The sequence below is a fragment of the Pagrus pagrus genome (genome assembly GCF_965226575.1).
Source record: "Pagrus pagrus genome assembly, chromosome: 5".
Lineage (NCBI taxonomy): Eukaryota > Metazoa > Chordata > Actinopteri > Spariformes > Sparidae > Pagrus > Pagrus pagrus.
This window is the reverse complement of record NC_140189.1, coordinates 35,261,731-35,284,053: the sequence shown is the minus strand read 5'-3', so window position 1 is coordinate 35,284,053 and position 22,323 is coordinate 35,261,731. Positions and strand designations below refer to the sequence as shown.

The window sequence follows — 22,323 nt, the reverse complement described above, 5'->3', positions numbered from 1 at the left end:
TGAGAATGATCTAGCTGCCTGTGCCTACATGTGTGTTCACAACACGAAACGACCGTCGCTTTTCCAAGTATTTTCTTAAAAAGCGAAAAAACTAATTCACAAATCAGGAGCAACATTAAAAAATAGATAGAAAAAGGTTTTATTGAGGGTTAGAACCACAGTTAACACTGTTGAAATACCAGAAAAGTACATAAAATATATAGGATATACTTTAAAGGATCTATAATAAGAGAAGTACTGTTGTGAGCTGAATTTATGTCAGTTTTTCACTTTTTTCCACCTCAGCAGTCATAATCCTGCACCATAGTAAAAAAGAAGGTGCAAACGCTGGTCCAGGAGTTGCTGCAGTACTCCTCTGCCAGCTTCTTGTTATCATCCTTACAGGATTTGACAGCTCGGGGTGCAGGCCGGGGGGTGGAAGGCGAGTCGGTCTTCCTCTGTGCATGGTGGAGTCTGAAATGAGCCTCTCTGGCAGCTCTTCTGCACAGACCAACCTTGACCAGCGCTTTACTGTCCTGGCACAAATTCTTCTGCTTCCTCAGCGCCCTGGCCATTTGCTTCCAGTAAAGTTTGACATTGGAAGCGTACTGGGGACAAACAGATGGCCTGGCGACGTACTCGCAGCTGAAGCTCCTGCCCCCCTTCTTGCAGGTGAGTCCGAGGACGTAAAGGTCGTCACCTGTTGCTGCCCACGTGCACTCTGATTTGTCTTTGGTGACCATTTTGCCCTTAATGGGCTGTGCAGAGACAGATTTGGGCTGACGGCTCACCTTTACCCCTGGCCTGTCCTTGTGTTGTCCTCTGTCCACCCCTCGTCCCCTCCGTCCATGGCTCTTCTGACAGCTGCTCAACATCAGCTGATGGGAAATACAAGCCAGGACCAGCAGGATGGTGAGATTGGTGAGGAGAGCCATGAAATCAGCACAACACACTCTGCAAGAGGATAAATTCAGATTTAGATCTCTAACCTCAAATCCTGTTCAAGTCCCCTCTTTAAAGAAACATTACAATCCCCTTTTAGACCTGTGTTTTCCTGCTGAAGACTCAACCTGTGAAGGCAGTTATATGTGCACAGCATATATATATATATATATATATATATATATATATATATATATATATATGATGAGTCGTGTCGTATCATATTGTAACTGCTCGTATTGCAACACAACATATCATATGGTATCATAACATTAGTGATTAATATGTTTATTAACTTTTGGACAGAAGTGTTCAAAAAACAGCAATAACAATTTTTCAAGAAAGGAAAGACAAAAAAATTCCACCCCATACAAAAACAAACTCCTTGCTCCCACTGTCACTTATAAAAAACAAAAAAAACAATCTGTAAAACACAAATATATATATAGACCTTCAGTGAGTAAATCACTCTTGTACCTTTGTCGATGGTTGGTTAAAAAAAGCCCCCACACCTGATCAAATTTCTTTTCAGATCCCCTCAACACAAATCATATTTTCTCCAGTTTAAGATGATATAATACATCTTTCACCCGATGTGAAACAGTAGGCGGGGCAGCATCCCTCCACTTCAAGAGGATCAAGCGGCGTGCTAACAGATTTCTGGTATCATAACATATTGTATTGTACTGCAACGTATCATAGCGTAACGTACTGTGATGTACTGTACCGTATTGTATCATAGTGTAACACAAGTTTAGTATCATTACCAACTCATCACATACGGACGGCATCAGGATTTGAGTTGAGAATGAGACTGAAACTTTAACACAGTGGCTCTAAGACAAGAAGCAGCTGAAGTGCTTTACATGAGACAGAAAGGCATTAAAGAGCGTTACAGTGAGACACAAGGCACTTCAAACACATAAAGACTGAAATAAATTGGAATATATGAATAATTCAGGATTCAAAAGTGAGAGATAGAAATATAAAGTAAAACAAATGACAACACCACTATAAGTGCAAACACACTGTGTAGCAACATAAAATGGATACAGCAGAAAAAAGTAAGGAATTTAAATAGATAAATACCATTTAGGAGCTTTTAACTCAGTGTAGGAATATATAAATTATAACATCAGGTAATAATTGTTAAAAAAAAAGAAAATGACGTAAATAGCAGCTCCCCCACACACACTCCTGTACAAGTTCTGATACTATGCTAATAACAAATTTATTAGTTATGAGGCATCACTACAGATGAAGCAGTGATGATTTAACGTACCTGAAGTTTTCAGAGTAAACTTCGGTTTACAGTCCTGACACCTGAAAGCTGAGAGTCGCCTTCACCTGCAGCTACAGTCTGCTGCTGCAGATCAGCCCTCCCCTTCACACACACACACACACACACACACACACGCACACACACACACACACACACACACACACACACACACACACACTGCATGACTGGAGGGCTTACACAGTTTGTTGAGTTCACTACTAGTCAGCAGTCTTTAGGAGGTATTTTCAGTCAAATTCCTGCCTATAAAATCATTTGTTATTCAATAACGCTTGCAGAGGCAGGGACACCTCAAACCAAGACATGGTTGTCTTCAGAAGAAGCTTGAAATGCAGTTTTTTAGCATGCTAAATGGTCAAATCAGATGACATAAAAACACCAAAATCATCTGAGATCATTTCACCTAAAACTACGTGGACTGGTTTCCCCACTGTGTCATGTGACACCTTATATCTCTGCGTGTCCTTCTTGGTTCTTAAGGTCTGAATTATCGTCACACTCATAAAGACAACAACAACAGCTGCAGGTGGAAAAGCTGCATATGCCAAAGATTCAAGACACCGTGGCCTCACACAAATCAAAAGGCACACCAACCTCGACTCTTGCTGTGTTGGCGTGGGTTTTCTCCGGGTGCTCCGGTTTCTCCCACAGTCAAAATTTGGACAGTAAATACGTTGAATGTAATTTCTGACAACTGAGGAACGATGTGGTTGAGACGTTAAATGACTACAGAAGTGATATAGATTCCAATCAGACCCAAAAGTGTCAGTAAAAATGTGAATGAATAAATGAATATATATAATATATAATATATAAATGAACGTATCTAAAAGCTTAATTACAATACTTTCTGAGGGCCAGAGGGAACTGTTGCCTTCAGATACCTGAGCCAGAGAGAGCACTGCTATGATGCAGAAAATATTTAAACTAGGTTTCTGTGCGTCCATATACGTGGAAAAATACTACTTGTCTTTGTTATATTATGCAGAGTCACCTGTCATGTTAAGGATTCAAAGTGTAAAATAACTAAATGAAAAAAAAAACGAGCAGGAAAAGACAGAGCTGAACTTACATTATTTCTCCTTTTTCTCTCTTTGTGTCTGCTTTGGGTGATCCTGCACTTATCAACAACATTTACTGACAGTATTAAATCAAAAGCACCAGATTTATATCGAGATATTGTGACTAAAAGTAATCTGTTTTGGCTGCTTCAAGCTGTACCACCTGCTTCATAGCAACTTCTCTTTTAAGGCATTTAATATAAACAAATGCAAATAACTCTGCGTGACCTTCACTGGACCATATGTCCAGTACAGTGTGCCAAAGATAAAATGACTGGAGATATCTTGAAACTGCCAGATGTCCCTGCAGGAGGAAATCACCTGCTGATTGAACTCGGTGGTCTATTTAACTGAAGCAACAGCGGCACCTAAAGGTTTAATACGGTATCGCAGGTAATCCCACTATTGACACTATGATCATAGTGATGATTTCCATGAGGCTTTTTTTTGCTGCTCTTGTGCTTTCAAATCTCCTCAAGCGTAACATTTGTATTAAGAAGGAAAAACACATAAAGATTAAGAAGAATGTTTATTTATTTAATACAATCATTTTCACATTCAGTATAGTGTCACATATGTCTGCGTCAGAAGAAATCACTGCCTTTTTCAGACCGAAAAAACAAACAAACCTTATTGTAATATAATATTCAAGGTACTATTAAGTGATGCAATATACAAGTAAACAAACACAAGTACAAATAAGTGACACAAATGAGTTTTCTGTCTCTCCTGTCCTGGGCTCATATATCGCTGTAGTTGATTGTGCAGCTGCAGAAACTTCCCCACAAGATAAACTAGAACTTACTGTGGGAACCATTTTGCAAAACACTTGTTCTTACACATTTGAGACCGGGTTTGTTTTTTTCCAGCTGTGACATTTGGAAGATGATGCATGCAGGGTTCAGTAATAAATCCAGCTTTGGACGTCACAGCAGTACCATCACTTCTCCTGAGGAGAGCACTACAGTTCTTCTAGCTCGGTCGAACAGACTCCTGGTCTTGAATTTCCTTTCAAGGGCCATTTAATGAGACAGCAGAAGTTATCTTCATCGCAATTTAAATACATCTGTGAATAACAGAGAGGGGGGAAATGATTTGCATCAGTTCTTTTTTAAAGCAAAAGAAAGAAAAAAGTTAGACTTTCTCAAATGAACGCTGGAGGCAAACTTGATTTAAACACAGTCCTTCATTCCACCACAGTGCTTTCAGATTAGTCATGAAACAACCTAATAAGAGCTGTGTGTTAATGAACAGGCCTTCCTTACCCTCCTCGTTAATTCCGAAACAATCCGATGACGTATCCGCAGATGCCTTGAAGTGACCTCCAGCAGTACTGCCGAGCCATCCTCTTGGCATTTGTCTCAACAGGAGGTGTCGTCGGCTGTGGTCTGCTTCTCTGTGTGGTCCTTACCCTCGGTGGGACTCGAACGGGTTTCCTTGGTGAATCAGGCCTTGTAGGTGCAGGAGGTCTTGCAGGCCTTCCTGGTCTGGAAGACCCCTCTGACCACGGCCGGGAGAAAGAAGCAGATGAGAAGACCATCTGAGAGTCATTACTTGCCATCCTGCACATGTGAGGTTTGATCTGCCTTGGCGCCTGGCAGGCGTTGTGGAGCTTCCTGAGGCCCCACATCATCTGGATGAAGTAGTGACGAGGGTTTTTGCTGTAGGAGCGGCAGGTTTGAGGCGTGCCCAGGTATTCACACCAGTAGGAGCGCTTGCTGCCCTGGCAGGACAACCTCAGCCTGGTGAAGTCCCCTTGACCGGTGATGATCATGTTGCAGAAGTCATTGTCCTTGGTTTTGAATTTGATGGGATCTTCCCAGATGCTTTGCCTCCTGACGCCCTGAGCCTCAGCTGACTGAAGGCAGCAGGCGAGCAGTAGCAGCAGGGCGCTGGCCTGGGTCCACATGGTGTCAGACAGATGCTGAGTGGCAGAGGAGGACAGAGGGACTGCTCGAGCTGAGGGTCCCTCCTGCTATTTATTGGCCAAGCTGACAAAGAGGGAATTCAGGGCACCAAAAAAAAAAAAAAAAAAGCAGTCAGACTAAACGAAAGCTGAAGGGGAGGAGGAGGAGAACAGTGACAGCATCAGTAATTGCTGTCTGGAGAAAGCAAGGGCCACATGAGATGTTGGCAGTGATGCTCACGTTCATCCAGGTCTTATGTAATAATACAAACTGTAGGAATCTGAATTATGTCAACTGCATCTTAAAGAACAATTTCTCACACATTTTTCTTGCCAGAGGGTTCATGTAATCATGCAAAAATCAGTTTTGGATAATCCTCTCGTGTCTGCTGACTACATCTCAATTAAAAAGAAATGTGTTGTGTCTGAGAATACACTCATGGAAACGAGCCGCCTGAAGCCCTCAACTTCTTTCCTGTTTTAAAAGGCAGCTGGAGCTCACAACCAGGCAGCGAAGCCTATCATTTCCCTCCAAACATAAACACAATTAGACGGCACAGCCACAAAGAAACGTGAGTGGAAGTCACTCACACATGCCAGGCTCAGTTCAGTGCGGTGTGTGGTGAGTAGTTCCTGTGCCAATTAAGAAAGAACAAGAAGTGACTGTATGAGACCAGGGGGGCAGCGTGGTCGTCTGGTCTGATAGTAAAGGCTGGGGTAGCGTGGTCGTCTGGTCTGATAGTAAAGGCTGGGGTAGCGTGGTCGTCTGGGTGGGGTAGGGCGTCTGAAATGGCTTTATTTTGGAGAAAAAGGTCCCATTATGAGTCGTCAACACATCAGGAAGAGATTTAGCTTCAGCAAGTGGAGTGAAAAGAATTGTAGCGTCCAAAAAAACACATAATGTCACATAATGTCCATGGATATATAACGCAGAGTTTTCTAAAGATAACCAGAATAAATAGTGACTTTCATGTCATTTTATCACCATTTTAGGATGAACTCTTTTCCTTCTTTTGATATGAAATTCTTGAGCTGCTAAACACAAAATCACTCGACACTTTAAAATCCTCTCTCCTCTCCCCCCTGACGGTTTGTGTCTCCTTCAGATTGCAGCATATTCACTGACAGACTTTGTCTGATGTGACTTTCAGCCTGTGTAAATGCATCGTGTGCTGATATACTGAGAGGAGAGACTTTCTCAATCGTTTTAACTTATCAAAAAAAGATCAATTAAAAGGAAAAGACACATTTCTCACACATACACACACAGCATTTACGATTTAAATAAAAAGCTATTAAACATCAATAATGTGGGATGTGTAGCATTTTCTTTTCTGTCTCTCAACCAGTGAATTTTACTCGTTACAGTAAACAATATAATGCAATTAAATTTGTCAGTACTTTTCTCCAGAGCTCCTTCTGGTACATAATGTTGTAGCACTGGAGCTCCTGCTGGTAAGTGCACAGTTTAACCCCTCAAGCTAAAGATGGTCTGTGCATAAAGTAATGTACAACTTGTTCAGAATCTGGGAAAAAACCTTCCAACAGCGTTTGATGTGCAAACAAACACAGTAAAATAGATTTCCTCTGAACCGCTGCTGAAGTGTTTTTATTTTTTCTCCTACATGAGACTGTTCAGAAGGAGGAATGAGTCGGCATGTGTGGTTTTGCGCCTGGTGTTCATTCACATGCTGCTCGGTGCCGGAGAAAAAACCTCAGAGCGAAGCTTATGGAAGGAGATAATCATCTCCTATTGAAAATAGCTGACCAGTAACACAAACAAGTGGGTTGTGTCCAGCAGTGGCAGCACCACATTAGAATGTGCAGAGTTGTGTCAGTGTCTTAAGATGCACTGTGAGCAAAATGTCTCATGTTACAGGTCATTTGTTTGACATAAGACATAATAACATCTATCATACGTTCACTTTCACTAGAACACTGTTATGCTTGTATAATATTCATGTTCAGGTTCATAATTTCATTGGGTTACTACTAGAATAGGTTCACATCAGTTTTCTCATGAATACTGTTTTAGCTCCTGTTTATTGAAGGAATGCCCAGTCTGCTCTGATTGGCCAGCTCACACACGCCTGAGCCAGCACCGCTAACAACAGAGCAGCTGTGCTAAATCAATTCGTACGTGCCAAACTAGCCACTAGGCATAAATTATGCAAATGTATTACACAGTGATGTTGTGTGATGTCACAAAGTCACAACAGGCGTTTCAGGAGCCGTGTTTTCTGTAGGAGAGAGGAGCTTCTGTCGGTGCAGACTTTTAACTTTATGTCTTCCACATGCGCAAGAAGCTTCATAACAAACTGAAGGAAAGGAACAAAATGAAAAAGCACAACAGGTATGACAATAAAGATGACAATGAAATGACAATAAATTGACTTTCAAAGTTTATTCACAATTTATACACTCTCTTTTCACCACCACATAAAAAGTTCCTCTTCAGTGGCTCCATCAGTGCCCAACTTTTCAAACCAGTGACCACTGATGGCGTCCATCCAGAGTCCGGATAGGCCTACACGATATATCTAGTTTAAGCACTTAGAGTAATCATACCACTTTTCTCCCATGATGGGTCACATCCACACTCTAGCAGACAAGAAAATAATGATAGTCTTGTCAAAGTGACCACACACAGACTTAAAAAATGTCCATCTTAACAAGAAACAAGTAAAAAAAAATAAAAACTTTCAACAAGGCTAATCTTATGCTAACTGAAGCCATTTTGAATTTACATCATTGCAAGGTTTTATTCATTTGTATATAGCCTACACATGTAAATGTTAGTATGCAGTACTGTTCATGTATAGAAGTACCTATATGAGCTGCAGGCTGCCGAACAAGAAAGTTAGCTAGCTGTAGCAGCTAGCTAACTAGCGTGGATAATAAGCCTAAGTATATGTGTGTGGCCTAAAAATATGAAATGGTCATTACAAAGGGAAAGAGGATATTAAATATTTTATAAAGTTTGGAAGCCAATCAGTTGGTTTAGTTGGATTAAGTGACACAACTTTGATGCTCACAGCAGGGAATCAAAAAGCTAGCATCAAAGCTACTCCAAAATCGTGTCAGCTCTTTCTTATAATCACAAATGTAAGGTGAAATGTATATTTTTATTTCATCGTGTTCATAGTTTAGCATACTCAGGGACAGTTAGCTGGACTGGAAAAATTATGTTAAGATGGACATTATTTTTCACATCGACACCATCAACTGTGCAAATCATTCTACTGGTTTTCGACTACTTGATTGACAGCATTCGCTCGTCCCATGACTGGATTGTCTCATTTTTCACCAGACGCTGACATCAGCTGCAGATCTAACCTGTAAACATGGAGGCTGGGTGGGTGGGTGGGGGGGGGGGGGGGGGGGGGGTGTAACTGGATTGGCTTGCCCAAATGCGTTAGTGATAAATTCAGCATATTTCTCAGCCAACATCATCAGTAAAGTAATACAAAATAACAAAAAATAGCTCTTGAATACATTCACTCGTTCAACATCTTTTAAATGTATGTATCCATGGCTACTGAGGGGTATTAAAAAGCAGAAATAAGCACATAACTGATGGACCACTAAAGACCTGAGACCTACGGTACAAAAACAATTTGGCTTGAGAAAGTTTTTCTCCACTTTAAACATATGTAATCACTATGAAAGCAAGACAGATCTCAGTAAAGATGTCATGTTAGTGAACTCAACATGATAGTGTGTGTTGTTAATTCATCACCTATGGAACGAACTACAAGCCCGACACTTAGCCAAAGTGTCCTCTGACTTAATCATGTGGTTTAAAGGGAAAATCCACCCTGAATACTTACACTGTTGGTAAAATGGTATTAACTGATTTCATTGTTTGTTGTTGTATTGTTGGTACTCCTGTGATTAATGACCAAATGTTGTGGTCTGATTTATCATATCCAACCTGAGGGGGAGGCTCCCAAAACGGTCTAAAGATAAATATGAGGGGTTCCCAAGATTATTATTAAAAAGCAAAAAACATAATACACATATTGAATGTCTTCTGTAATCTTTATGATTTCTCCTAAAGGTTGTTTACATGACGTTAACAGCCCCTAGATGTCGAACTGGAGCGGCAGCATCTCAGACCAGAACAAATGGGCACGTCGGCCACGCCCCCGGAAACATCTCTCCTTACAGCCCCCAGACTCCATTAACAAAAACAGCCATTTTACCTCACAGATCATCGTAAACATACTTGGTTCAAACTTGATATGAACCAAATAAAACTCACCAAAACGGTCTTTGATTAGTTTGTCTACTGTTCCAACAATCACCAACTCTGGTTTGGTCAAAATAAACCCTCACATTTTCTAAGTTAAATGTGAAATATTTAGGCTCCACACACGTTTTTTGCCGATGTACATAAGTAACGTATTCTGTTGGTGCCATGTCTTCGATCTGCTGAGTGACCCACATCCAGCGTAACATAATTATTAGCTTGCTAGCTATCCTGCTATCGCTAGCAAACTAAAACATCAAGTAAAATATGATTTAGGTTGCAAAAGTTTTATGGTTTGAATTGAATGTGAATGCCTTCAGCTGAACACACAACAGAGAACCGAGAAGCTGTGGTTAGAAAACACAGACGGATTTTGACTTTACAGGAGTCAGAAAGTTGCAGGTAAAATTCTTCTCTTTACCGACATAAAATCATTTGGGAGGAGCCACAACGATAAATTGCTTCATTTTTAAAGGTAACTTTGAAACCACTGTTTCACTGTTAAAAAAGTAGCAATATATACAATAAATAATAGACACTAATTAAGTTTTGATGATAAGTTTGTCTCACCTTTTAATAATAATTCCTGGGTTGTTTCAAGGCATTCTGGGAAATGTAGGAAATTAAGACCTGACACAAAAGTAGATGACACAGGTTAAGGAAAAGTGTGGATGCTAAAAAAGTCAAAGTAAGAATAAAATATATTTTATATCTCAGGCTGACAGTGTAAGAGCTTCCCAGGGTGGATTTTCCCTGAGCACATCTGTCAAAATACCAGGTGACACATACATCTGAAAGGCAACCAGTCATTTGCAATTTTCCCAAAACAAGTCAAACTGTGGATGCTTTGTAATATTGTAAACATTTTTTAAAAATATCATGCTAAATTTCCTCATATTAATCACAAAAATCCATCAGGGAACCAGCTGTTTCTGTATTTGTTGGTATCATCCAGACATTAAGCCTCTGCACACCCACCAACTCACACATGCTGCTCGTGTATGAATGCGATACATCCATTCAAAGTGCAGGAGAAACAGCCTCCGAGTGACCTTTGAGCCACCGTCTTCTGAAGCACAAACATTAAAATAAACAGGCATCACAGTTATTGTCCTCTTGCTGAGTGGATTTTCAGCTCGATTTTGTGTCCGAACAAATGTAAACGCAGACACAGCAGTCCCTTGAAAAAAGCAGAACAAGCCTGGCTCAGATTGATGCTGAGGGAGAAGAGTTTGATGTCCTGCAGGCAGAGTTTCTTGGAGGGGTTCAGGAGGGGAAAAGGTAACTGAACTGCAGGCAACGATCCGCCTGGTTCAGGAGGTTGAAGTCAAAAACATCCAAAGGAAACCAGCTTTTATTGAGCTTCTTCTGGTCCGATTGTGAATCAAACAGCTGGAAAATAGATGGAACAAAATTAAGGTCTTGATTAGTAAACCCAAAATATACCAAAAATATCTATTTTTCTTTACATATTACTAAATGGGCATATTGCTGCACTTTTGTTCCAGTTTAGGAAAAGTTTCTTAACTTTCTTTGTGTCTGACTCATCACATTAACCTGCACTGATCAATCCTCACACTGAGTCTTGCAATGAAACAAATAAAAACTGTAGTGTGATGAAATAATCTCTCTGGTTCTTGTTTCCAATACAAATCATGTTGGTCTTGATACTGAGAATCCTCCATTCAGGGGAAACTGCTTTGAAATGCAGAACTGTTACAAACTCATTTGGCAGACTTCTTAAGGAAAATTAGATTTTTAGACTCGATACAAGAACAAATGACTTGTTAAATGGGTGTGTTAACAACAATGGCTCTGAACCGTTGTATTCCACACTATTGATCTGAGAATCGGAGCCCATTCTGCTGCTGGATCGATTGTAACTCAACTTCATGGCTACAATCTAAAATGAAAAAAATGCCATGAGCGAAACTTACTATGGTGAATCCTAGTTCCAGTTTTCGATGGCACTGAGAAGACAAATATTGGAGAAAAATGAATTAGAGTTTTTAAATATTGGGTGAATAATTCAACACATCCTGTATTATCTTTTTTTCTCATGGTTGGATCAGGAGATTCATGCAGCTCTGGCTGGGTTGTGAAGTAATTAGAGTGCTGTCAGTGATACTTTCATCAAAGACTGCACAGGCTTGTTGCTCTGTTGATATAGTCCTATACTGCCTGCTGAGAATAATGTACTCGACGTTATATTCCATCTCCTTACCTGTTTTCTTCTTAATACTGAGTCAGTGATGGCCAGAGACAGTGTTTTGTCAAGCTTCATATTGTATGTAATGATATTTAACTATAAACTTGTGATCGGTCCTTGTATCTAGAACCGTGGGACGAGAAAGGTGATTGGTTCACAAATGATTGGGTCCAACTCCCAGCAGTTCTCTAACTCTGCCCTTGTGTATTTTACCAAATTGAACTTGTACATTTCAAGCTAAACGTGAGTATTTTGTGCTTCTTGACTCAGTCATTTGAGATGTGTTCATGTTTTTTGGAATATGCTCCCCGTTGTTGAAGCACAATCCCCTTTGTCACTTTGTTTTTTTCTATTGTTTTGCTTTGTACTTTTTACTGTTTCACAGTTTGGGCTATACATTTGGAAAAATACATGGAAGAGAAGTGATGAGGAAGGTTCATGGTGTAAAAAACTCAACAAACAAACTGGAACTGGAACATTATGTTAATGTGACATTCAGTATGATCGTGTCACCAAAAATGATGAATGATAAGACCTCTTATCATTCATCATTTTGTTTGTCATAATCGTAAGTTACCAGTTTGTGGAAAAAAACTAAAACAATGGGTGCGTTTCACAGTATGCACCCAGCATACTGTACTACCCTGACGTTAGCTAGCTAGCATTAGCAACGTTAGCCAGTGCAACAATCTGACATCCACTTGAGGGGGCCGCAGCTTCGAACACCAGCGGTGTTTTAACGTGAATGTGGTGGAAGAGGAGAAGGAATGACACGTTATCAATAACAGCTTTAAGGTCATCGCTGTGTAAATCTGCAAACTGAGTCTGTTACTTAAAATTGTGACGAAGACTGTACATCGAAAGGCTATTGACGACGGCTACTTAATCAATAAGTCGATTGAAAGAAAATGAATCTGCATCTTTATTGATAATCAATTATTGGTTTCATTTTATTTTTTCAAGACTAAATGTGAAACACTGGCTGGTTCCAGGATTTCCTGCCTGTCTGTCTCAGTTATGATAGTAAATAAAGAGTCTTTGGGTTTCTGACTCAAAATCAGCATCAAATATGTTTTAAATAATTATAATCTCAAGGATTCACCATAACTGAAAATAAATGTCCCAATAACGGCATAAAGCTGGTCAGACTGGCTACTGACTGCTTTGTAAATGATGTCATCCTCAATAAACATCAAACAGAGAAGAAAAAGGGGAACTCAGCATCTGTCCTCTACAGCACACTGACTACGCAGTCACAAGCAGTCACATGTCAACACTGTGAGGACGTTTACGGTTCGTTAGTGATTCCAAAATTAGCAAATTCTCACCATGATGGTTTTCCTGCAAAGTCACTGTAAGCAGAAAAGCACTAAAACAGGCTGTAAAGAGGTGTTAGAGGGTTCAGTTAGAGGGGTGCATCAAAGAAATATAAAGACATAAGATTAAAAAGAGAGGAGAGATCGATGGCAGGGTGACGGCAGACAAACAAGATGACAGCTGTGCAAAAAGAAAAAGGTTAAAGAGAAAAAGGAATAAAATAATGTTAGAGAAGCAGAGGTCTGATTGAGGGTTTCTACCTTTCAGGAGCCAGAACAAGAGCCGGCTCTCTGTCACCAGTCGATGTGCCTCGGAGGAGCCGAGGCCCGCGGGAACCTGTTCATTGTGTCATATGTAGGGATGCTACAAGCAGGAACACACGCAGGCACAGCGTTAACAGCACAGACAGAACATTCAACTGACACCATTTTGTTAAAAAACCCTCGTCTGCTTCTCTTTCTTTACTTGGCAAAGAGGAGCAGGACGAGTGGTTCATAAGGAAGAGAGCAGAACAGCTTCATCAACATCCTCTCAGGGATTACGACTGATCAACTGCACGGTCAGTTAAAGGGGCAACAAGTAAATTTAGTCCATTCTGGAAGTAGGATAATAATTATATTAGTGGGGTTGATGGGTTGTTGATCAATAACGATGCAAGAATTATTTCACCAGGTTCTGAGAGTCATAATTTGCAGGTTAGACAGACAGATTTCCATCAGGTTTTGATTGTTTTAAAGGACCAGTGTGTAGGATTTAGTGCTTGTTTCAACCTCCCGTGCGGCGGCTGATAAAAACATGAAGAATGCTAAAGGACCTCTCAGTGTTTGTTTTGTCCGTTCTGGGCTACTGTAGAAACATGACGATGCATCATGGTGAACTCTGTGGAAGACGACCTGCTCCCTCTGTATTTTATTCCATTTCCACCAATAGTTCCCCCTAAATCCTACATACTGGACCTTTAAAACCCAATACACACTCCTGTTGTGTACACATGGCTTCTTTGTTTGTCACTTTACAGGTTAACATGGTTTAAAAAGAAACAGGTATGTAAAGTGTCAGTCTTTCAACAGCTACTGTTTGCTGATGATAGAGTGCCCCTTTAAAAATATTCTTGAGTTTTGGTGGTTTGTAAGTTTCATTCCAACTTCTTCAATATCCAAACCAAGAAAACTTAAAAAGTTTTTCAACACCCAGAAAATAGTCCAATAGCTCCTTCTGGAATAAAACTCCACAAGTTCAACAAGTTTAAAAGATGTTGTAAAGGGTAATTGTTGAATCAAAGACCAGTTGATGTCTGGTCTTCTCTGTAATTTAGCTCTTTTGCTCTCTTCCTATAGTTTCTGTTACAGTAGGTTGGCTGTCCAAATGCATCCTCGTCCAAATGCAACTTAAAAATACATTAAAACATGCAGTTAGATGTTCTTGTTAAATTAAGAGGGAAATCAAAGGAGCAGCATTCCCATCATCACACCAAAGCTTGACATGCTTGCCTCTCTCTGAACAAAATGATCAGGTGTACATTCATCGGACTTTGGCTGACTCTAAACGAGAGGAAACAGGAAGGTTTTTTTATTCCAGTATGCTCACAGCATGCAGCATGTTAGTGACATGGCAGATCCCCCAAAACCACACAGCAGAAGATATGGCAACAAGACAGAGAGAAGTAATGGTATCAAACACGTTAGAAGACAAACTGAGAAAAAAATGCACAACAGCAAATCACACCAATCTCATGTCTGTGCATTAAATACAGAGTTTAACTCAGGACACGGATAGCTTAGCTTAGCACAGAGACTGAAAGCAGCTGGTCCATCTTTTCCCAACGATCAAAAATATGATTACAAGCTCACTAATTAACACAAAGTATCTTGTTTGTTTAATCTGTACATAATCCAGGGTCCTATAGTCCTATGTTCCCACGGTCCTATGTTCCCAGGGTCCTATGTTCTCATGGTCCTATGTTCCCAGGGTCCTATGTTCCCATGGTCTTATGTTCTCATGGTCCTATGTTCCCAGGGTCCTATGTTCTCATGTTCCTATGTTCCCAGGGTCCTATGTTCCCATGGTCCTATGTTCCCATGGTCCTATGTTCTCATGGTCCTATGTTCTCATGGTCCTATGTTTCCATGGTCCTATGTTCTCATGGTCCTATGTTCTCATGGTCGTATGTTCCTAGGGTCCTATGTTCCTAGGGTCCTATGTTCTCATGGTCCTATGTTCCTAGGGTCCTATGTTCCCAGGGTCCTATGTTCTCATGGTCCTATGTTCCTAGGGTCCTATGTTCCCAGGGTCCTATGTTCCCATGGTCCTATGTTCCAATGGTCTTATGTTCTCATGGTCCTATGTTCCCATGGTCCTATGTTCCCATGGTCTTATGTTCTCATGGTCCTATGTTCCCATGGTCCTATGTTCCCAGGGTCCTATGTTCTCATGCTCCTATGTTCCCAGGGTCCTATGTTCTCATGGTCCTATGTTTCCACAGTCCTATGTTCTCATGGTCCTATGTTCCCAGGGTCCTATGTTCTCATGCTCCTATGTTCCCAGGGTCCTATGTTCTCATGGTCCTATGTTTCCACGGTCCTATGTTCTCATGGTCCTATGTTCTCATGGTCCTATGTTCCCAGGGTCCTATGTTCTCATGGTCCTATGTTCCTAGGGTCCTATGTTCCCAGGGTCCTATGATCTCATGGTCCTATGTTCCCAGGGCCCTATGTTTCCAGGGTCCTATGTTCCCATGGCCATAAGTTCTATGATAGGGTTACAGCAGGGTTGGGGCTTGTGTAGCTGTTTTGAAGCCTTGTTCCAAAACAGGAAAATCTGACCTGAACACACACATCAGGTTGATGTCTGTTAATATTAAACTTGGGAACATATAGGACCCTGGGGACATAGGAACCCAGGAAATTAAATAAACTCCAGCTCTGTGAGGCTGTGCCTTGTGTTAAATGTTATCAGCATGCTACATGCTCACACTGACAATGCTAACATGCTGATGGATTAATACTCAAGCACTACATGAACAGTCACTTTCCACTCATATCTTGTGTTTTCTCTATTTATTTTCTATTTAATATTTCTATGCATATTTTTCTGATTCTGACTTGTACTGTTGCACCTCAAGCTGTTGTAACAAGTGAACTTCCCCATTGCGGGATAAATAAAGACAATCTTAATCTTAATCTTATACTGTAGGTGTTCACCATCTTAGCTTAGTGTGTTAGCATGATGACCTTTGCTAAGCAGCAGTAAATACAAAATACAGCTCATGGGAATGTCATTAGTTTTCAAGGTACTTAGGAGGAGATTCTTGCTGAAACATTTTCTTGACAAACAACAGGGCATCCCCGTCACTGAGACCAGCTGTTGTTCACAGGATACAGTACATTGTGTTAATATGTGCGCTCAAGAGGTGAACTAGAATAGCATACTGGGCTCCATACTTAACACACAGACACGTGAGTGGCACCGATTTTTTGAGCATTAAAAAGACGTCATATCAGATGTTTTCTAATAAAAGCCACCATAACTTGTCAGCTTTCATGTTATTGTTCAACTTGACCATAACTGGTATGCGTGTCTGTGTGTGTTTGCTTAAGCGTGTGTGCAATGAATCAACTCCCTCAAAGGCATGCACTGTGTCCGGCCACGTCATTGTGAAAATAGCCACATCCCCAGGCATGCCTCCACCGCCCATAACATGCAGTAACAGGATTATTATAGCGTTTACCTTGTCATCATAGGATTTGGGATACCTTGTGAGCGCTCACTATGATAACCATTATTACCAATTTCCATACTGAAAACAAAATATTGTATACAAAAAAAAAAGGGATGAAAAATGTGATGTGAGAGACATGGCATGCTGATCAAACTTCTGGAGTAAAAATGCTCATTTTGAGTAGTCAAACTTTGCAAGAATGTTAGGAGATGAATATTTTTTCTTTTAGTACAAACCAGAGTGTTTTATTTACACTAGAACTTACAAAAAGCAGGTGGACTTGTAAGGTAATGATTGCAAGAGCCCTTCATGAAAGGTAAGGGGCACTTTTCAAAGGTAGCACACGACAAGAAGCCACACCATCCACCCATAAGAGCAAGTCCAAGCTTAAAAACGTCAACCAGCACCAAGAATTTAGTAAACAGTTTTATGTACAAGATCCAGAGAAAAGCACAGAGTGAGAGAAGTAGAGAAGGAGAGGGAGGTGGAGTAAAAGGTCTTACGTTTTCATGGGAATTGTCTCAATGCTATAAAGATACACAAAAAACAACATAAAAATGTTACTAAAATGTTCATGTTCCAGCACAGATCACATGGCGAGAGACGCCACTGATCGAGACATTGTGTTGCAGTAAAGCTGTGATTAATGAGTCCAGTGACGGTGAAAAAAAAGGTGCATGAAGAAGAAATATAAATTGACAAATGCGCCAATGTTTCTTTGTAAAGTGCCAAGTGCTTGACAGAGAGGAATGACGTGAAAAAAATGAAGGATATGGAAGATGGAAATAGTATAAATGGTTATCACAAAGTAAAATGCCAAGTCCCAGAAACAGAGGAACTACAAGGAAGAGAGAAGGGAGGAGAGAATAAATCAACACCAACCAGCAGAGCTACTGCGACAAAACAGAACTCAGTAAGTAAAACTAAAATAATCTCAGTGTTATCAAATAATATTCACATCCTCCAGTAAGTGAATTAGCAAACTATAAACTGAAAAGTTAAATTCCTCCTCATTATTTGCAGCCCAGCTAGATGAAGAGAAAGAAGGATGTCCTGCAACCATTCACAGCATTTAAGGATATCATATCTTTTTCTATTAAACATAAACCTATAAAATAAATGTATGTATATATATATATGCAGTTGTAAAGAAGTGGTAGAATAACAAGTACAAACACTCACTCATCGTAAACATCCTCTGTGTCCATCCTGCGGTAGTACTTGGCTAGTTTTACTGCAAGGATAATGCTCGGGAGCAGGAAGAGAGTGCTGCAGCCCAGGCCCATCCAGAATGTGTTCTGAGGGAAAAAACAAGGCAATTACAGCTGAATCAATGAACCAATTAGTTGATCCACATTAAATTATTCACTCAAGTCATTTTCCCAGCAAAAATGCCAAACATTCCCAAGTTCCAGGTTCTTTTCTTTGTCTTTTGGGACAATTCTGGGGGAAATAACAAGCAATGTGAAAGATTTTACCTTGTGCCAAGGTTGTCAAGATACCAGAGTTTAAAACTTTGATACAAAACTAAAAAACATGACATGAGCTCTTTCTATACCACAGAAAATATAATTCTTTCTTTCTTAAATAATAAATAATGTGCATATTTATTAATGATAAATCACAAGCTGCAGCCCAACAAACTGCTGTTTGTATGTCCCTTTCATGCATGTTTGTATTAAATATAACTTGAATCTACTAAAATGTGTAATATATCTTACTTATACATATATGTTAGCAAACCAAATTTCAACTTACCTAAAGTTTTATTCTTACCTCACGCTGCTACTTTTTGTTATTGTTTGCACTCTGTCTGTTTCCTTGTGCTGCTCGCTCAAACTGAACTTCTCTATCAATAATCAAAACAACTGTTGCTCTGGCTTTAGATCCACTATCATAAACAGAAACTTTGTGTTTCCTACTGGCTGTGACAAACACAAGTGGCATGTACTGTATGATGTCACGTTTGAAAAGTTTCTATGCAAACTTTATTTTATAAGTTGACCAAAACAGATTTCAGTAAATCTGATAAGCGACAGCTAACCACAGTGGTCTTTTTAAAACACATTCCTACCGCTGTTCAAATGTGGTTTTGTTTCCCTGTATCTCAGCTATAATTACCATGGAGTCCACCAAGAAACTGCAAGTAATGATTTCTGCTGTGTCCACCATGTTGCTGAAAGGCTTGCAAGGTGCCACCTCCAGGGCCAACTACAGAGAGGAAGACATGAACGGTCAACAGAGACACACATTCTGTATACATTCTGTATATCAGCAGTAAAACCGTCTCCTTATTCTGCATGTTGACTGCTGTTTGCTCCTTAATGACTTGACATCCTGTTGTGTTACCATGCTATCTGGTCAGAGAGTCACTGCTCATTGCAAAACAGATCTATGTTCCTGGAAAACAACAATACAATTCTGACTGAACTGTTCCATTGACTCTGAGATCAACAAAACAGCTTCAGGCTTCAAACATGTCTTTTCTACTTTGTTTTGAATTCCTTAAGTTAACTACAGCAGAAACCAATGTGCCACAAAGCAGATTCCTCAGATTTATAGGGGTTGTAACTGTTATATTCGCCTCTCCTATATTTACTCCTCTTATGTAACGTGCAAAGTCTTTCTGCCAGTACACAACTCTCTTTGCCCCACCAGTGTTTGGTTTTGACTAAAATGATTATTGGACTCAACGGTCAAGTCAACACTTTAGTGAGAACCGCATACGCTTCAACAAGTTAACAAATGAACACAAACACTTACAGAGGACTTGACCCATTCTATGTATTGATGGAAGTAGCCAATGATGGTCGCTGTGAATCTTCCTGTTTCCTGAAGAAGATTAAGACATAATGTGAGTTACAGATCATTCACAAATCGAGAATGTAATCAAAGCAGGTGATCCTTCAGTTACCCGGTTGATTAAATGTGTAGCATTCTGGGAGATGAGGTACTGGGCAGCTTCAATGGCATCAAGAACTGCTAGAACTTTGTTCTGTAGAGAATAAATGAGAGATATCGATCAGTTTAAGCCTTAATCTAAGGCTCGATACAGGATTCAGACTGAAAGGATGGTTTACTTACAGGCAAGTCTGAGGCTGTTCTCTCCAGGAACCTCATACTCTGGTTCAATGCGCTCTTTAAAAAGAAAAGTGTTACATCAGCCATGTTAAAGGTCAGGAGATACAGTCAAGAGTCATTGTTACAACTGGAAACGCCACTGAACCACAAACGAGACCAGGCAGGAACAAAACTAACACTTGATGACCAGGATTCTGTTTTCATTACAGGCATGCAGAAGGATTTTGCTCCAAAATGAAATATCCACATATCACTAAGTTTGTGATACAATTGCTGACATACACTGTATGTAACAATTGAAAAGTTTTCTCCTCGTTTCCCACCAATGATTGAAGAGACAGAGCTGTTACCAAATGAAGGACTGAATTAAAGGTCCCATTTTGAACAAAGTGACTTACATGTCTTATTGTTTACAGCACTTAGAGCTGGTTTAAAATAATGTGAAAGTATCAAAACGCTCAATCCACAGAGAACTAAACAAAGGCTGTATTCACAAACGTTGCTTTCAAATGAGCTGTCAGGATTCTGTGAACTACATACACACAGTCCTCAGCCACACCGCCATGGATCTAACAAGTGCCATCAGGATACTGTGTTGGAGGAAGAGTGCGGCCTATAAAGTTTGTGGACTCGAGACTTCTGTCGGCTGAGCGGCTAACTTCCTGTTTAGCCCTCCGCTAACTTGAATACTTGATAGTTAACTTTATAGCAAATGAGTCATTTTGCAGGGGTTGAGATGCTCAGAAACATTTGTCCAATGTTGTACAGCTGCTACTTTCACAATATAAGCTCACGGAAAAGTCTTTTGGGCCCCTCTGCATCACATAATGATGTAATTTCACATGCCTCGAGCTTGGCCATGGTCACAAAAGCACCAGCACTGCTGATTAAGAACGTGGGCAGCGCTTGCTCAGGCCTGTGAGAGCTGACCAATCAGAGCAGACTGGGTTTTTCAGGAGGGGGGCCTTGAAGAGACGGGCTAAAACTAATTCAGACAGAGGATGAATAGAGGTACTGCTGCAATGGACAGTATGAGAAAAATCTGTGCTTTTTGAACATTAGAGCATGTAAGTAGTTTATTGTAATCTTAAATAAAAATACGCACCTTAAAAAGAGCATAATATGGAACCTTTAAAGTAACATGTCTTTCCCTAAAGTGGATATTTCGCAATGTTTTGGTACAAACCCCTTCATGTTCAACACCATAGAGAATATGATCTTTATGTAAATGTAAATACAAGAACACACACACAATATCCTACAGTACCACCCTAAATGAGATATATCTTCTCAGATTATGATGTCATCTATGAGATAAAATATCTCTTAAAAGAACAAATGGGACACTAAATACACAGGATGGACACACTTCTGCTTACCCTCGCTCTAACATATTTCTTGAAGTTGAAAGAAGAAAAAGTAAAAAACAACAACAAAGAAAAACATAAAAATCTGTTGCAAAAGCTGTGTTGAAGTGCGTCACTGCTTGTCTGAATTGCAAGTAGCTGTAAATCCTCGGTGTTATTCAAAAGAATGGCAGTGTCTATGACAGAGAAAGAAAAACTGAATATTTTATTTGTTTTTCACAGACGTGAAATGTTTGATGACACATGCCTACGGGTCAAAAACGCTCTGCTTTTGATGATGCTGAAATATTCTTCCTCTGTCAAAGATGATACCATTCTCTTAAAAAGACATTAGCACAAGGATAATACACCAATGACTCAGTAGCTCTGGCATACACAGTTACACTACAGTACATAACAAACGTTGACTGGTGAACCATTCTTCTGAGCACAGATTATCTTGAAGTCAATTTTGTAGACTTTCTCCGAACCTGCTTTAATTTTTTGGCCACTTGGGGGCAGCGCAACGAGCCTTAAGCACAAACTTATTTACTTTTTTTTTTTACTTATTTGCCTCATTTACAGGCAACATTAAGCACACAAAGCAACATTATCATTCATTTAGAGTCATGTTTGCAGCTACCTTAAGTCCAGTGCTCACTTTCTTTTAGCTCCTTTTTTGGTCTCTACTAACTCCTGAAGGAAATATCTGTCTCATAAGCGGCTCCACTCTGTTCATCAGGGAAAATCCACTCTTGGCTACTTTTGTTCTGGTCATTTCTTACTTTTCCCTCAATGTGCTTCTGCTAATGAAGTTATTCATCTTCCTAAATTCCCAAATTTGCCAGAGTGTGTTTAATCAGCCCCCCAGCGAAGAACAGATGAGGGTATACTGCATCGACCTGAACTTGGAGCAAAAGAGCTAGAATTTTCTTTACAAGAAAATGCATCTGTCAGCCAGAGCACTAAATGCCCTGTGGCTGCAGTGCACTCTGGTCTTTTGAGGCCTCTGTGGGTGAGAAAACCGGTGCATGCCTCTTCATTGCTGGGCTTCTGTATGACTGACAACAGACAAATATTATCTGGTAAAAACATAAAATGGAAAACTTTGTGTAAAGCACAAGTCTAGCTATGTTGTGAATACTTTAATCTTGATGTCATGTCAGTTCATCTTTTCTCAGTTTTTGAGGAGTAGAAGAACAATAAGGTCTC

General features: G+C 40.1%; 3 protein-coding genes across 11 annotated transcripts in view; all 3 read right to left on the bottom strand.

Annotated features, from left to right (window-relative positions):
• fgfbp1a (fibroblast growth factor binding protein 1a) lies at nt 1-2,290 on the bottom strand. The gene is made up of 2 exons (XM_084352503.1): nt 2,204-2,290; nt 1-933 (listed from the first exon to the last, which is right to left on the bottom strand). The coding sequence occupies exon 2, from the start codon at nt 912-914 to the stop codon at nt 282-284; it is 633 nt and encodes a 210-aa protein (XP_084208629.1). The 5' UTR covers nt 915-933; nt 2,204-2,290; the 3' UTR covers nt 1-281.
• Nucleotides 2,291-3,867: 1,577 nt separating this feature from the next.
• fgfbp2a (fibroblast growth factor binding protein 2a) lies at nt 3,868-5,191 on the bottom strand (the record flags this gene model as incomplete). The annotated part of the gene is made up of 2 exons (XM_084352960.1): nt 3,868-4,348; nt 4,548-5,191. The coding sequence occupies one exon, from the start codon at nt 5,189-5,191 to the stop codon at nt 4,556-4,558; it is 636 nt and encodes a 211-aa protein (XP_084209086.1). The 3' UTR covers nt 3,868-4,348; nt 4,548-4,555.
• Nucleotides 5,192-7,577: 2,386 nt separating this feature from the next.
• The window catches only part of prom1a (prominin 1a), an 86,753-nt gene continuing 72,007 nt past the window's right edge, over nt 7,578-22,323 (bottom strand). For 2 of the 9 annotated variants that reach the window (XM_084353828.1, XM_084353832.1), the window contains 11 exons: nt 21,145-21,162; nt 19,769-19,822; nt 19,599-19,679; nt 19,448-19,516; nt 18,806-18,895; nt 17,867-17,982; nt 17,188-17,211; nt 16,694-16,762; nt 13,227-13,329; nt 11,378-11,410; nt 7,578-10,832 (listed from right to left, as the gene is read on the bottom strand). In XM_084353828.1, the coding sequence (XP_084209954.1) occupies nt 13,260-13,329; nt 16,694-16,762; nt 17,188-17,211; nt 17,867-17,982; nt 18,806-18,895; nt 19,448-19,516; nt 19,599-19,679; nt 19,769-19,822; nt 21,145-21,162 (591 nt within the window). In that variant the 3' untranslated portion in view covers nt 7,578-10,832; nt 11,378-11,410; nt 13,227-13,259. Of the gene's footprint in view, nt 10,833-11,377; nt 11,411-12,977; nt 13,029-13,226; nt 13,330-14,456; nt 14,508-16,693; nt 17,523-17,866; nt 17,983-18,805; nt 18,896-19,447; nt 19,517-19,598; nt 19,680-19,768; nt 19,823-21,144; nt 21,163-22,323 lie in introns of those variants that run through there. The other 7 variants (XM_084353829.1, XM_084353831.1, XM_084353834.1 and 4 more) reach the window with 7 other exon arrangements.